This window comes from Acyrthosiphon pisum, chromosome A1, assembly GCF_005508785.2.
Source record: "Acyrthosiphon pisum isolate AL4f chromosome A1, pea_aphid_22Mar2018_4r6ur, whole genome shotgun sequence".
NCBI classification, from domain to species: domain Eukaryota; kingdom Metazoa; phylum Arthropoda; class Insecta; order Hemiptera; family Aphididae; genus Acyrthosiphon; species Acyrthosiphon pisum.
In genome coordinates this window covers 162,439,750-162,454,599 of record NC_042494.1, presented here as the reverse complement: position 1 = coordinate 162,454,599, position 14,850 = coordinate 162,439,750, and the positions used below count along the sequence as shown (strand labels likewise).

The following is a 14,850-nucleotide window of genomic DNA, read 5'->3' as shown; positions in this document are numbered from 1 at the left end:
ATTGTTACCAACTGGGATGGCAGCACAGACCTCATAAATCGCACTCATGGTGTCAAACGTTCGCAGTAGCAAATACAATTATAAAAATGAAACTTTAATAGTTGATACAATACCAATTCACGTAGATATCCTTTGCTTAATTGTATAAATATATAAAATATTAGCTGATCCCGATCACTTCGTTGCCCTTAAAAAAAAATGTTGATTGTTCAACTCATTTTGGGTGCAACTCAGCCTCCCGGTAGGTAATGTGCAACAGCATATGACGTCGGCAATGTATGAACATTTGATTTGATACATTATGCTTGCACAGTTGCACCTGATCTGCCCTATTAACCAATGGAAAACAAATAAAAAATACCTTGACTAATTTATTAATATTTATTTGTTTCTTTTGTAACCAATAGCAACCATTTATAAACAAAAATGTCCACCGTAAATCTCCAAATCCCAATTTCAGCACCTCCCCTGGTGCTAGTGATAGGAGGATGAAAAATACTTTACGAACCATTCTCATACATACTAAATATACAAAGAAAATTTTATTAAAATCGGTCGAGCCGTTACAGAGGAGTTCGTACACTAACACCACAGATTATATAAAACAAAAAAAAATATAAATATAAATATTATATACATATATACTTACGTATATTTGTATAGATTGTCGAATTATACTTCTTGGCACAATTCATATCTACACGACTACACGCCGACGGAAATTGCCGAGTTCCGTCCCGGGCCTCTGAAAATGTCCGAATTCCGTCCAGGGGGTGGAGAAACTATTAAACTATATAAAGCGAATTTTAAAATTAAAATATAATAAGCAATCCCATGATGTTGCCTAGACGGCTAGACAATAACCTTACCTTTGGATTTTATAAGAGGTCAATTTACTCAAATGATGGCATCAATCAACTATTTAAGTTTTCTTTTAAAATTGTGTTCACCACGGTGGATGTTCCACGCTATGCAAGCGAATTACGCTTATAAGCTTGGGTTTTTTCGGAATATAGCAATTCTGAAATTGGTCGGCACCAAAAACATAACCATAATATAATCTATTACCTGATAAATGAATGTCTTAGAACAGGATGTCGATTTGACGCCCCTGTTACAATTTGAATCTGAATTGTATTCAAATCAGTGGTAATACGATTACAATTTGTTAATACAAATGTACACTAATAGCAGCGTAGGACGCTAAGACAGGTAGATGAAATATTCAAATATTCACTTCCTTTATTTTCAGTATGACTTTTATAGATAATTTATGGAACTCTCAATTGCAATGATTATAAATATAATTAAAAAATGTAGTTTCTAGCAGCACATTGAATAACGTATTTTATTAAATACGTTTATATTTATACAAAACCTTTACTGAATTGTGTGAAAATGCTAAGATTAAAAAATTATTTTAGAGTAATTTTGAATCTATAGATATTTGTATTTTGTTTATACTGATTGGATACAACTTAAATGTACATCACTTCATTTACGAATCCATGTACATTTTTATAATTGAGTTTATGTTTAGTCCTTTCTTAGGGCTTACTGTGGATTCTCTAACCGTTGCAAGGGAAACACTAAGCCAATTATAATATATAAGCCAAATCATATAGGTAGTGCCATTTTTGACATATTGAAAGACATCATAATATTATGTTTTATAGTTTTATACATAATAATATAATGCAAATAATAATATTAGCTATATAATTGAATATGTGACACTTTGGAGTTTAGAGTATAGAAAATAAAAAGGAAATTGTTCATTTTAATAAGACTCCAATTCGATAAAATATTATAAAGTTGAATGATTTTAAATCTATAAGTCCGGATACTTGTATTTATTTTGTAAGTAGATAAATCTTAATTGTGTCTCCTTATATACCTGAAATCCATGAACATTTTTATCGGTGCATACTAGTCGCCTCCCAAAATGTACGAATTGCCTCACATCCTTATCGTAAATAAAAAGGTTAAGTATTTTGGTAATCTTCGTACATTTAGGATTCACGGAACTGTTGAAAGTGAAAACGATGTAGAAACAACAAATGTAGACAAGTGTAAATATAATGTGGTTTATTGCAATGTTCTTCAGTAAATCGTTCTAAGTCCAAAATTGACAATACTATTACACAAAGTGACGTGAATGTGCCTCTAGTACAATGGAGTGAACACGTCTGAATACAGGCTGTTTCGGGGTCCCTCTTAAAGTTCGGTCCCCACTCCTTTTGCCTATTAGTGCTGTATCTCGGTCTTCCCGGACGTGGCTATTGACCTAACCACGCTTAATCGTTTTTGCGTCGTTCTATCTGTTCTAATTATTACTATAGCTTTTGCGAAATAAAATAATAATTTAAAATAACAATAGTAATAATCGCTGTTCTGAATATATTGCTAGTTTTTACTATAGTAAATCGTTCTGTTTTTTATATTGTATAATTGCCATGTATGGTCATGGCGAATACCACATCCGTCTCCTATATGCGATTCAAGAATTGTTTTATATTGTTTTTATTGATTTAATACCCGAATTACAGGATACGATACTAAACAAGATCCTGTTGGGATGGCTTAAATTGTTGCGTAGTAACTAGCTTACTACAATATACAGAACATATAATATATAACCCTATATATGTTGGTACTTTGAGTATAATATATTAGAGTGAATATTCACCTTATTATTATTATTATTATTATATTTACCAGATAATTTGTAGGTATTCGTATGTACATAAGAAGCAATTTAAACTTTTGAAAAAAAAATTCATCATTTAATTATTTAATCAAACGTTGAATGTCTAATGAATCTAAAAAATGAAAATTAAATATATTCAAATAAATACTATGGACTGAGTCGCGTACACAATATACATGTTACCATTCAAGTATGAAATCCGGTATATTGTAATTTATAAAACTATTTCAGTTAAGTGTTAACCCTTTAGTATTTACATTACCAACAGGCAATATTTAAATTAATACTATTGACACAATTTTTATGTTAACATTATGCATATATTCAAAATCCAATTTTTGTAATTATTAAGTGTACTTAGTTAAAGAAAATAGTTTCTTAAGGGGATTCTATACCGTGATTTTCTGTTTTTGTCTAAGATACATGGGACATAGTATTTTAGGCGTGATTTTTGCCAAACATACCAATTTTATTGATCTAATGAAGCGATAAGAATTCTGAAAATAGATTTGAATTTGTCATCAAGTCTACTTGAAATTGACTCACCGATATTTTTGATACTATCTCCCAAATTCCTAAAAATGTCAGATTAAAAAAGAGTATTTAAAAATTGTTATATTTCAATTTTCGGAGAAGTTAAAATCAAAAAATCAAAAATGTGGGAAATCGATTTCAAGTAGACTTGACGGAAGATTCATATCTGTCTTTAGAATTTTTATTTATATTTTTAAAGCTTCATTAGATCAATTGGTATGTTTGACAAAAAACACGTCTAAAATACTTTGTCACGCATGTGTTAGAAAAAAACACAAAATCACAGTATCGAATCCCCTTAATGAAGTTATGAATAATAATAAATTAATTAAGACATTATATCTTGGTCATCTTAACAGCCGTGTTATCAAATACTCAATATAATCACAGAATAATATAGAATGTTATTATTATCAAACTAGCCACTAAATAGGTATAGGCATGATTTTTTATATGGCATTCAAATTTCCAATATTGCATGGTAAATTAACAGGGTTTTTTTTAGTTTTTATCGATTAGTTGTTTAACTAATTAATAAAAATATTCAATATCTGCTTCTTACGATTGTTAAAAAAAATTCTCCTCTAAAATGTTTATAATAGGTATTTTTACTATAAAACGCTTCAATAAGCCATATTCCTTAAATTACGAAACCATGTTCTATGCCATTTTTTTGTTATATCCAAGAGCCCTTGTAATTTGTTAATCAACTATCTGCAAGTACCTATTATTACGTAATACCTATTAACTATTTTCTCTTTCACACATACCACCATAGGTGCACGTTCAACTTTTGACTTGGGGAACTGAATATATTTAATGCAAGTAGACCATTGCAATATAGCATATTAAAATAAATTGTATGACCTAGGTCTTATAAAATAAAGAATTAAACCGTAACCCTGCAATAGGTAATTATAATATACCTAATACGAGTAATAATTACAGTATAATAGGTATGTCCAAGTCCAACACTCCTACAATATACCTATTATATATTATTATGTTTCCAACATTATAATATTTATTCCCATAAAATTAATTTCCTAGTGTATAAACTAGTTTATACTGTCAACGGATTTACGTATTACGATTTACGATTCGAAAGTAATATGATGCAATAAGAAAAATAGTTAGACACAACTTATGTGGGATCTTGCATTAAATTATCCGTGTTTTTACAAGTCCATAATTTTTTATTGACACTAAAAAAAATTCGAAAATTTCAAATGTCTACAAATAGCTCAAAAACAATCAAAATATAAATTTTGGTGAAAATGTCAAGTATTTACGGTTAATTCGTTATTGGTCTACAACAAATTTAAAAAATCAATTTTGACATAAACTCTCGTTTTTCCCTATTATTTTTTGATGTTTTTCCTACTAATTAAGTTATACAGTGAATTTTTTACTTTTTATTCCCAAATACCAACTAGATTTACTTTCGTATCAGAAGTGATATTGAGATTGAAGCACATTCATTGCTTAAAAGGTGATTACTGACAAAAAAATAAAATAAAGCACATCATATCCGCTAAGAACCTAAAATTCAATATCACAGCTTGTACGTTTTCAATGTAAATTGTTTTAAATAAGTATATTGTTCCGAAAGCGCAGAGATTAATTTTACAACTTTTTATACACGCTGAAGAATTTAAGTTTTGATGCTAGGTCAATATAAATTAAAATTCGTTAACAACTTGAAAAAATGCAAAAAATTTTGCCCAGTTTAGGAGACCGGCCGATGCCTTATCCATTAGGCCACAGGGGCTGGTGCGTTCATTTAATGAATTGGTGGAATTTAAGCCAATATTGTGTGTAAATATATGCGAAATCATATTATTGTGTTGTAAACTCTTAAATCATAATAGTTTTGTTATAAACTTTAATTAAAAAGTCTTAATATAGTGATATATTAAATTGTATTTTTGTACTTATAGTTATATAGGTACTGTAATATAAATACTGTATAGATCAGATGAACCTTATACCATTGATTATAAAAACTAGTATTTATAATTAATAATTATACATACGACCATGGACCAATCGGTTGTAAACAAGTCTTTATTATTTAAGTTTCCGACAGATTAATTAAATCATTATTCATCAGTCCATATTACAGTTTCAAATCCTGGAATCGGGATTCGTTTACGAAAAGAAAAACAATTTTCATTTATTGTATTTACTAGCTAAAAGTAGCTATTGTTTTTGTACGATATTTTAATGAGAATATTTAAATTGTTATATTTTGTACAGTCAGTAGGCGCTTATGATCTATCCTACCCTACCTACGTCCTACTAATAACTCGTATCAGATACCGCTATAAATAGTAATAATACGGATGAATTTAAATATCCTAAAAATCCATCGTACAAACATTGTGTATGTTCTAACTACGACAGAGACGTCATTTCAGTTTTTATTAGACTAGCACAACTTTTCACGGCTTTTCCAAATCAAAATATTTTCACTCAGATTCTCGTAGCATAGTGCCATAGTGGTTAAGGGTGGGGGTGGGGTTGTGGTAAATTTGCCAACTTAAGGTTGATATCAATACTAGACCGGGGCATATGCCCAAGTTTCTCCACCCCAAATGACACCACTGAACTACGATTACGATAATATCTTTAATTGTGGTTTTAACCTACCTACTATAGACGCAACTATGGTAATTTTTTTTTTTTTTTTGGGGTGGGGGTGGGGTGGAGGGGGGTTCTAGAATTTTTTCCTAGTTGCACCTTCATCCATAACTAATATACCGGCTATCTACTAACAATTTACATATAAAACTAGGAGTGAATTAAAAATTTAACCTCAAATTCGTCGAAATTTTTTTAAAAAACTTATTTCATTAATTCATTATAAATTATGATATTTGGTAATCAGAAAAATAGCTTGTTGCTAAAAATTACTTGAAAAGAAAATATTTATATTGATGAAATTAAACATAATAGGTATAAATAAATATTTGGGCTCTTTACCCTCCCCCTCATAGTCCCACATTATTGCGCCTATATGCTATCTACCAGACATCAGTGGCGTAATTAAAGGGGGATTTAGGTGACTTTTTTAGAACCGGCAAACCATTGTATTATTTATTTTAATACAAAATACCAAAACACTACAATTATTATTTGTAAATATTGTAGGTATTAGATTGTAGGTACAAAATATGTATGTATATTGTAAACTCTGCCAGAATATCGGTCAAGATAAAAAGGTAATAATAGGTCTATGGTAAACTCCGCCAGTTTTTTTTCTTACCTGTAATGGGTATATGTAAACTCCACCAGTTTTTTTTTTTTACCTGCTCAGTGCGACAGTACTCACATTGCCACGTGCCTCTCACATTAATAAATACGTTTACATCTATTGTGATGATATATGTCAAAATTGATAAAATATTGTCAAGGTTAGATCGATTCAAATTATTAATAATTTTATCTACATATTATCTGAAATCAGGATTTCCAATGTGGTGGGCCACCGGCCTCACCACATGGCTCTCACCCCTCCGGTCTCGCGTCCCAACGTTGGCAACACCACTCGGCACCTCCGCGGCGTTCGCGCCTTCGAAGTGTCGGGCGGCTGGCACGGCTAGTCTTTCGTGTACCTGCGTCTGTGCATAACCTGTCCGTCCGCATTAAAACTCCTCCGTTCTGACAACACGCGCACGTGTCCGTTCCACTGTCTTGCCGCCGCGACCACTGGTCTTTGGGCTTAGCAACGGGGACCCGACCGTCGGCTTAAGTCAGCAACGACATCGTTCACGCGACTCGCGACGCGCACAAAACATCTTCCCCCAATCTCACGCGAGACCGGCTTACGCCTTGTAATTGTTTTTGTCAACTGTCTTTGCAAATAAACACCGAATTCGTTAACTCACTTCGCGTGTTATTTTTTACGTTGGCCCTCGACGAGTACAACACACATCTTTTCATTGAGCGCCACACCAATGATGATATCGGCAGTAGATAAGGTATACGTAAAGACCACGGTATAAGATAGTATGGTTGCAGTACGGTGTATTACTTACGGCAAGACGTTTATATAGCACAAATATTCTTACGAAATCAGCTGATTTTACCTAAGATTCTGCAGCGCCATCTATCAGTTCATTTATAAAACTATAAGTTTTATCATAGGTTTTATACTATCAATATTTGAATATTTTATATAAATATATTATTTTATAATTATTTGATATTCAATAGATGCTGCCAAAAAGAAAATCATAATTCATAATATCAATTTAGGTACTTATCATAGGTGCAAATAGAGCGAGGGGGCTTTAGGGGCTAAGCCCTCCCAAACATTTCCTACATTTTGCTTTAAGCTTCTTCAATATTATCAAACTAAGGTCCTATTAGCCCCATTAGCCCCCCCCCCCCAAATCTCAAACGCTATTTGCGCCTATGGTACTTATAGATAGTCGTGCTATTAACTGAGCTATTAATACTAATATTTTGTTTTAATGATTTATGTACTTTTATGTGTTATTGACATTATTTTGACATTTTGTTAACATATATATTTGTTGTGTACATGCACCTCATGATGCATCCAAAACTACATTTAGTGTTTCCAAAAATGAGGGAGAAAAAGCTTTGGGAATGGTTTTAAAAAAGAGCCATCGTGCCTGCGCTAAACATTTTGAAACTTATGAAATTAAAAGTACTTGGGAGTCTGGCGAAGGATTAAATAAATACACGGTAAATTTAATATAAAAATGGTAAGTTACCTACTATAAAATTAATATTTATTTCTTAGATATGTTTGAAAATTCCGAGATTAGTAGAAGGGGCTGAAGCGAAGTCAATGTTAAATTGTGAAAATAATGTTTCAAATGATCAAAATAAAAATGTAGAGGTTTGAAAATTAATAATATAATTGATATAATTTTGATTATTAACTTTAACAATACTTAACAAATTAATATTAAATAGACTTTTGAATCTGAGAATAAATTGTTTCCATTTAAAACGGATCCAATACAACTCTTGAGTGATTCTCAGATAAAACCTATATGCAAATCACCTATTTTTATCCAAACATAACACAATAAAAACCACGGCTTTAGAGTTTAGATTATCTTAGGTAATATCATAGAACAATGGTAATATTTTAATACGTAATAATTAACTAATAACTCTCATTTTTAAAAATATATTAAAAAATATATTAATATTGTTACCTATGTTGCTAACATGATAATTATTTGCCATTTGGTTAGTATATAAATCCGCTGGGAGCGCTCTATGATCTTAGGTATTTGGTAAGAACATTCTCAACACACTTTTTCTCGTTTCGTTACGCAACCGTACTATCTTAAACCGTGGTAAAGACGTATACTTTGACGAACATAATCATTCGTAGTCTGCGTGTTTCCGTACTTCTGATATTTGTATATGTCCGAACGAAATATGTCGCAAGAAAATAATAGTATAAAATTAATTACTGGCAAACGAGGCAATTTGTTGGTTGTATTTAAAAATTATAAGTATAGTAAAAATAAAAAATACGCGTCTGGTGAAATAAAATGGAGGTGCAATAACAAAAATTGTAATGCATTTATAAAAACTGTTGGAGCTGAGCAGCATAATATTGCTTTAACACATTTTGCAAATGATACTCACATTACTTCATGCCTTCCAATTTCCATCCAAACACTAGAAAAACAAGAAATAAGTAGTTGTGTAAAGAGGAAAACGGTGGAAGATATTCGTGATAAACCGGGTAAATACATTTCAAAATTAATTAGTAATAAAATAGGTACACGTGTCGTATGCTATCAGAGATTGCATACGACACATGTATATAGTCATTTTTTGTAGATGGCATACACCTCTTGACATGGGATTAGAATGTTGTAGTAGTACAATAAAAAACTCTACAATTTTAACTTCGAATGACATGTCATTGGTAAAGAGAAACATGTATAATGCACGTAGAAAATTAATGCCACCAGTTCCAACTTCGCGATCTGAAGTTATTTCTTCGCTTATTCAGATGGCACCAAAAACGATTAGAGATGAAAGTTTATTAATTTTATCTGATTTCGATAGTGAGATTTTTATATTATATAGTTGTATTACAAATCTAAAATATTTATGTATCTCAGAAACAATTTATGTGGATGGAACATTTGATTATTGTGTTAAATTTTTTTTATCAATTATTTACTTTACATGGATATTTTAATGGACATTATATACCACTTGTCTTCTGTCTTTTAAAATATAAAAAACAAGAGACTTACATTAATTGTTTCAAATTAATCTGTGAAAAATGTTTAGAGTTAAATTTAGTTTTTAGTCCAACAGAAATAGTTGTCGATTTTGAATTAGCAATTCATAATGCATGCGAAAAAATATGGCCTGATGTTAATCTAGTAGGATGTAGATTTCATCTCAGCCAATCATGGTGGAGGGCAATTCAAAACTTTGGACTGAGTGTTGAATATAAAAGTGAATCAGAAATAAGTAAGTGGCTTCATCTATGTTTCGGATTATTATTATTTTTATCTCCGGAAAAGTTCCCGATGTATTTGCATTTACTTTAGAAGCAATCATGCCATCTGACCCTAGAGTAACTAAGTTCTCAGATTACTTTGTTGACAATTATATAAGTAATGAAGCAGCATTTCAGGATTCTATGAATAGGTATACTAATAAAGAAATACAAGACTTAGAATATTTGCAAATTGTATCACAACATTATAGTTTTCATACATGACAATATTTATAACGATTATTTATTAATTATTAATTATATTTTATTATATTATGTGGACGATTATTTATTTATTATTTTTTGACTATGATTTGTGTATATTTAATGTTGACAATTATTAATTATTATTATGAAAAATATGATTTTGGATTATTACGTATAACGATTATTTTTTGACTATGATTTATGTATATTTAATGTGGACGATTATTAATTATTATTATGGAAAATATGATTTTATATTATTAGGTATAACGATTCTTTATTTATTTTTTATTATATTTTATTATATATTAGGTATGTGGACAAACCGATTTCAGAAACCGGTATAAACCGTTTTTAAACCGAAACCGAAACCGTAATCAAAAACGAAACCGAAAAAAATTGGATACCGGTATTAAATTCAAAATCGAAACCGTAAAAAATTGGAAACCGGTATTAAATACGCATAATTAATACTCATAATAAAGGTGAGATCATGATTAAAATGTTGATAACTATTTCATTATTCGCAAAATTATTAAATGCTTTATTAATAGTAATAAATTATAGTTACTAGCAAATACTATATATGACAATATGGAACAAGCAATGATAATTGTATAGACGACACAGCCCCCTGAAAGTCATTTAAAAACCGGTATACAAAACTGAAACCGAATACGACATTTCTCAATACCGGTATCACTAAGTTGAAACCGAAATCGTAAAATTTCAAAACCGGTATACAAAATCGAAACCGAAACCGAAATTTCCTAATACCAGTATTGAATAATTGAAACCGAAATCGAAAAAATTAAAAACCGGTAGACAAAATCGAAACCGAAACCGAAATTATTTTAATCGGTTTCAAGCCCTGATTTTTTGAAACGTAACTGCAATAGGTTTATTGACTTTAAAGTATATTTTATAGAAATAATACATAATAAAGGTGAGCAAGTGGGTGTCGCTCTGCTGTACAGTATAGGTTACAAGTGGATCACTGTAATGGATGGTGTTAAATTTGAATTCAATGATATAATAATATCATTGTATAAGAAAAACGACTCTGAGCAAAGACGGTTAGTCAGCCTATTATATTACTAAGTACATTTGATGATATGATTGTGAATAAAGTAATTTTATTTATATATTATAACCTATTACGCGGAAGCTTGTTTTAAATTTTCAATCCTGAACTATAAAAGTGAAACATTTTATACACTTTAAACTACAAAATAATTATTAAACTTTAAATTTGAACTTTATATGCTTAAAAAAAAAAAAATTGTTCGAAAATGTCTACGAGTTTAAATAATAAATAATACTTAATTAATAGACAATATATTATTATATATTTCTCATTTAATTAAATTGATTAGGTACATTCATACATTTTATGTTTATACATACATTTTATGTTTATACAAGCACCAAATGTTGATATGTAAATAACTATTAGGAAAATCATTTTGAGCACAAGTGTTATCTCGTGATTTACAACGAAATTGTAATTTATTACAGTTGTAATCATGTTTATATAATGTTTATTTTATAGGCATTGTGTAAACAATTAATGTAATTTGTTTACATAACAGTCCATTTAGATGATTATATTATATTTTGAGCTGGATTTTTTAAGCACATAATTACATAGGAAATGGATTTTTTTCGTAACTTGTGTTTAAATTTACAATTACCTGCATACATAGTAAAATTAAATAAAATTATCTTAATAGAACCCAACCTATGAAAAGATTCGTTACAATTATAAAAGTGTAAAATATGTGTATTTTGGCGTAGATGAGTATTTTCAACACAATTCAGATTGATAACAATTGAATTTACAAATAATTCTAATAGTAAGTAACTACACTGTATGTATGCAGGGCTATATTAACTTTCGTTTAATGTTATTATTTATCAGTTGGTGCAGTGATGCAGTGATGTTTTCAAATTTTTTGGGGGGGTTAAAGATAAGTCAGTGTATAATATTGTAAAAATACATTTGAGTAGATTTCGGGACTAATTGCTGCACAAAAATGATCAAAATATACAGTTTTAAAGATATGCAGCTAAATTTTTATTTTACTTTAAAAAATACATAAACATATTGGTAAATACTTGAACATCTACTGTGGTAAGGAATAACGAATAGTGTGATATGCGAACACCGTGATAAACGAACACATATCAGGTATCTACTGATTTTCATTTCTTCGCACAATCTAGAATCTATATGTCAATTAGTTATACCAAAGTTTTCTCACATAGAGATACATACTGCAATCTTACGTACCTATCTACCATACGTGAAAATATATAGGGAGGAGGGGGTGAGTTTGAGGGCAAAGCCTCCACCATAAACTTGAACAGCCTCCGAAATATTTTCTAAATTTGTTTTTAGCTTATTCAATATTATAATATTACGGCTTCAGGCTTCAGCCTACCAAAATCTTAAACGCTATTTGCTATTTGCGCTATACGCCACCAAATTACACGATTTCTTATGTAGTGATTTTCTTATTTTCTGTAATTTTGTAATGGAATAACTTTAGATACATGAACATTTAATTGAATGTTTATATTTTAATTTTCTATATGCACCATAATATTTTCAAAATATTTTGACTCTTTTTGAGCTGTTTACGGACCTAGTGCTGAAAGCAGTATCTACATCTATATCAGACTGTTCTTGGAAGATAGGCTGTTCTCAAGAAATGTTTATCCTTTTGGAATTCGAGATATCCTCTAGGAATATAGAAGTTAAAGATTGGATGATTTTTAGTTGATAATATAAAGCTGTTCCATCAGTTGGTCTTAGGGTCTTGCTTATATTAATTTCTTACATATTTGACATATTATAATAGTTGATTTTTTTAAGTTATATGTTATCAATATAGAATCTATGGTTTGTTTTTTTGAAGCAGTTTACTGATTTTTGTAGTATGTACCTAGCTATAGGTATATAATCGATGATTTGCAATCTTCATATTTTTTTTGAATAAGGAGTGTTTGTTTTAACCGACGATTTAAGATAATATGTATACCCAACGAACTATGATAAGATGGAAAAGAATTCAGATTCCATTACTAGTGCGCTCAGTGGACTAATTTTTTTACATGCCATATACTCATCTTATTAAAGTCTGTATACTAATTCTCCAATATTATAGGTAAATTACTAAATAAACAATAATTATTAATTACTATTTAATTAAACATAATTTTAACAAATTTAACTTTGCCACCGGTAGCGTTGTAGATAAAAAAAAGTGACCAGATCGCGTGACTTTTTGAGTCATATCGTCATTCATGTAATAGAATTTTTATAACGGATCGTTGGGCCACCATACTTTCTTAAAACGGAGAATTTTACTTATTGTACTTTCAGTGGCTTCAATGATAATCACACAATGTTAGAGAATATTAAAATATTTTAATTTCACTCAATGTATGTTGAGAACTTGAAGAGTTTGGTTCAAGAAGAGTTTCAAATTAGAACCATATCAGAAAAAAAGGACCAGTTAGGATTAAGTGAATGATATTTGTGAGCTTATTTCTCTATAGGTTAGGACTTATGTAGTCCTAAAGTAATGGGCCTATATTGGCTATATTCTATGATCATTGCTGTTGTATTATGAAGCTTTAACATACCAAAAATGTATTTCTCTAGAAGGTTATGCAGTAGCGGTTCTGCCGTTAAATTTTTTAGGAGGCAACGATATTGTACCCATCTAGACATGTTAGCGCAAACACTCCAATACTCAAGACTCATTTATTTTGTTTAAAAATCTGTCAGAAGATTTTCATTTTCACTATTTCTTATAATTAAAATATCTAACTAGAAATTATTAATTATGTGATTCGGCGTTCACACTCACAGTACCTATCACACAGAAAACAAATTAATACAATTTAAATCATAGTAATATATAGTATGAATAATAATCATAATATATTATTGTGTGGTATTGACGGCGCTGGTAAAATACCACGGCCCGAAACGTGGTTCAGGGGTGCCGTATATACTACTTAACTTACTAAACCAGAGGGTATGCCTAGGTAGGAAAGAATAACTGACACTACGTACAGGTATGTTCGTGTATATTTTAGATTTAGAAACAATAAAACAAAAATGTTAAAGACTGGTGCGCGTAAATTCGGGTGAGTCGACGGACGTAGGGCTGCTCGAGTGAAGAGCGAAAAAGCGATTGTCGAGAGTAGCGCGCGACGGCGGCTTCGTGCACGTAACGGCGAAGTCGACGCGCGAGGCGGGAGAAAAAGTCGGGCGCGTCGTCACGTGACCAAAGACGGTACGACATAAAATAATATAATAATTCACAGAGATCGAGTACAAAGATGATAAATAAAAACGAATACAAAATAAATCAAATACGAATACAATATAAAAATGGTAATATAAAAAGGGCGCGCTAGCCTAAGTGGTGATAACACGTCGGAATTACCACAATTGCTATGATACCATTGCTATTGATAATAACTTATTAGTGATAACGTGCAATAAAGTGTATAATCTATAATGATTAATCGTCAGCCACTAAGGCGCTGCAAGTCACAGCCTGTGACGTTTGCCAACGGAGGCTACGGTTATAACTTATATTGTGCAGTCTCCACAGAGAATCGCGCATGCGCTATTTATGTATTTTATATGCGCCTGTGTTTGTACATTTGTGTACACATGTAACGCATTGATAACGGCGGTGGCAGTTGTCTCCTGAGAAAGTTGGTAGCCGCCGCCGATACGGGACGCGTGGAGGGGCAGCCATACTATGTAGTAATATAGTACCTATATCAGTATAATCGTGGGCTCAGAACCAAAAGGTGCTAAATCGATTTTTTCGAAAATCCACTTTTTGATATAAATGGG

General features: G+C 30.7%; 2 protein-coding genes across 3 annotated transcripts in view; one reads left to right on the top strand and one right to left on the bottom strand.

Moving 5' to 3' along the window:
* Window positions 1-14,850, bottom strand: part of LOC100161354 (aminopeptidase N) — a 150,543-nt gene that overhangs the window by 68,055 nt on the left and 67,638 nt on the right. The gene's annotated exons all lie outside the window — the stretch shown is intronic.
* LOC115033908 lies at window positions 7,575-10,330 on the top strand. 2 transcript variants are annotated; one of them, XR_003839259.1, is made up of 3 exons: window positions 7,575-7,960; window positions 8,019-8,984; window positions 10,278-10,330. XR_003839259.1 is itself a non-coding variant. In XM_029488742.1 (2 exons), exons 1-2 carry the CDS (start codon window positions 8,657-8,659, stop codon window positions 10,310-10,312), a joined length of 363 nt encoding a protein of 120 aa, XP_029344602.1. In that variant the 5' UTR covers window positions 7,575-8,656; the 3' UTR covers window positions 10,313-10,330. The 2 variants fall into 2 exon arrangements, 1 of the variants encoding a protein (XP_029344602.1); XM_029488742.1 differs by having other exon boundaries at window positions 7,575-8,984.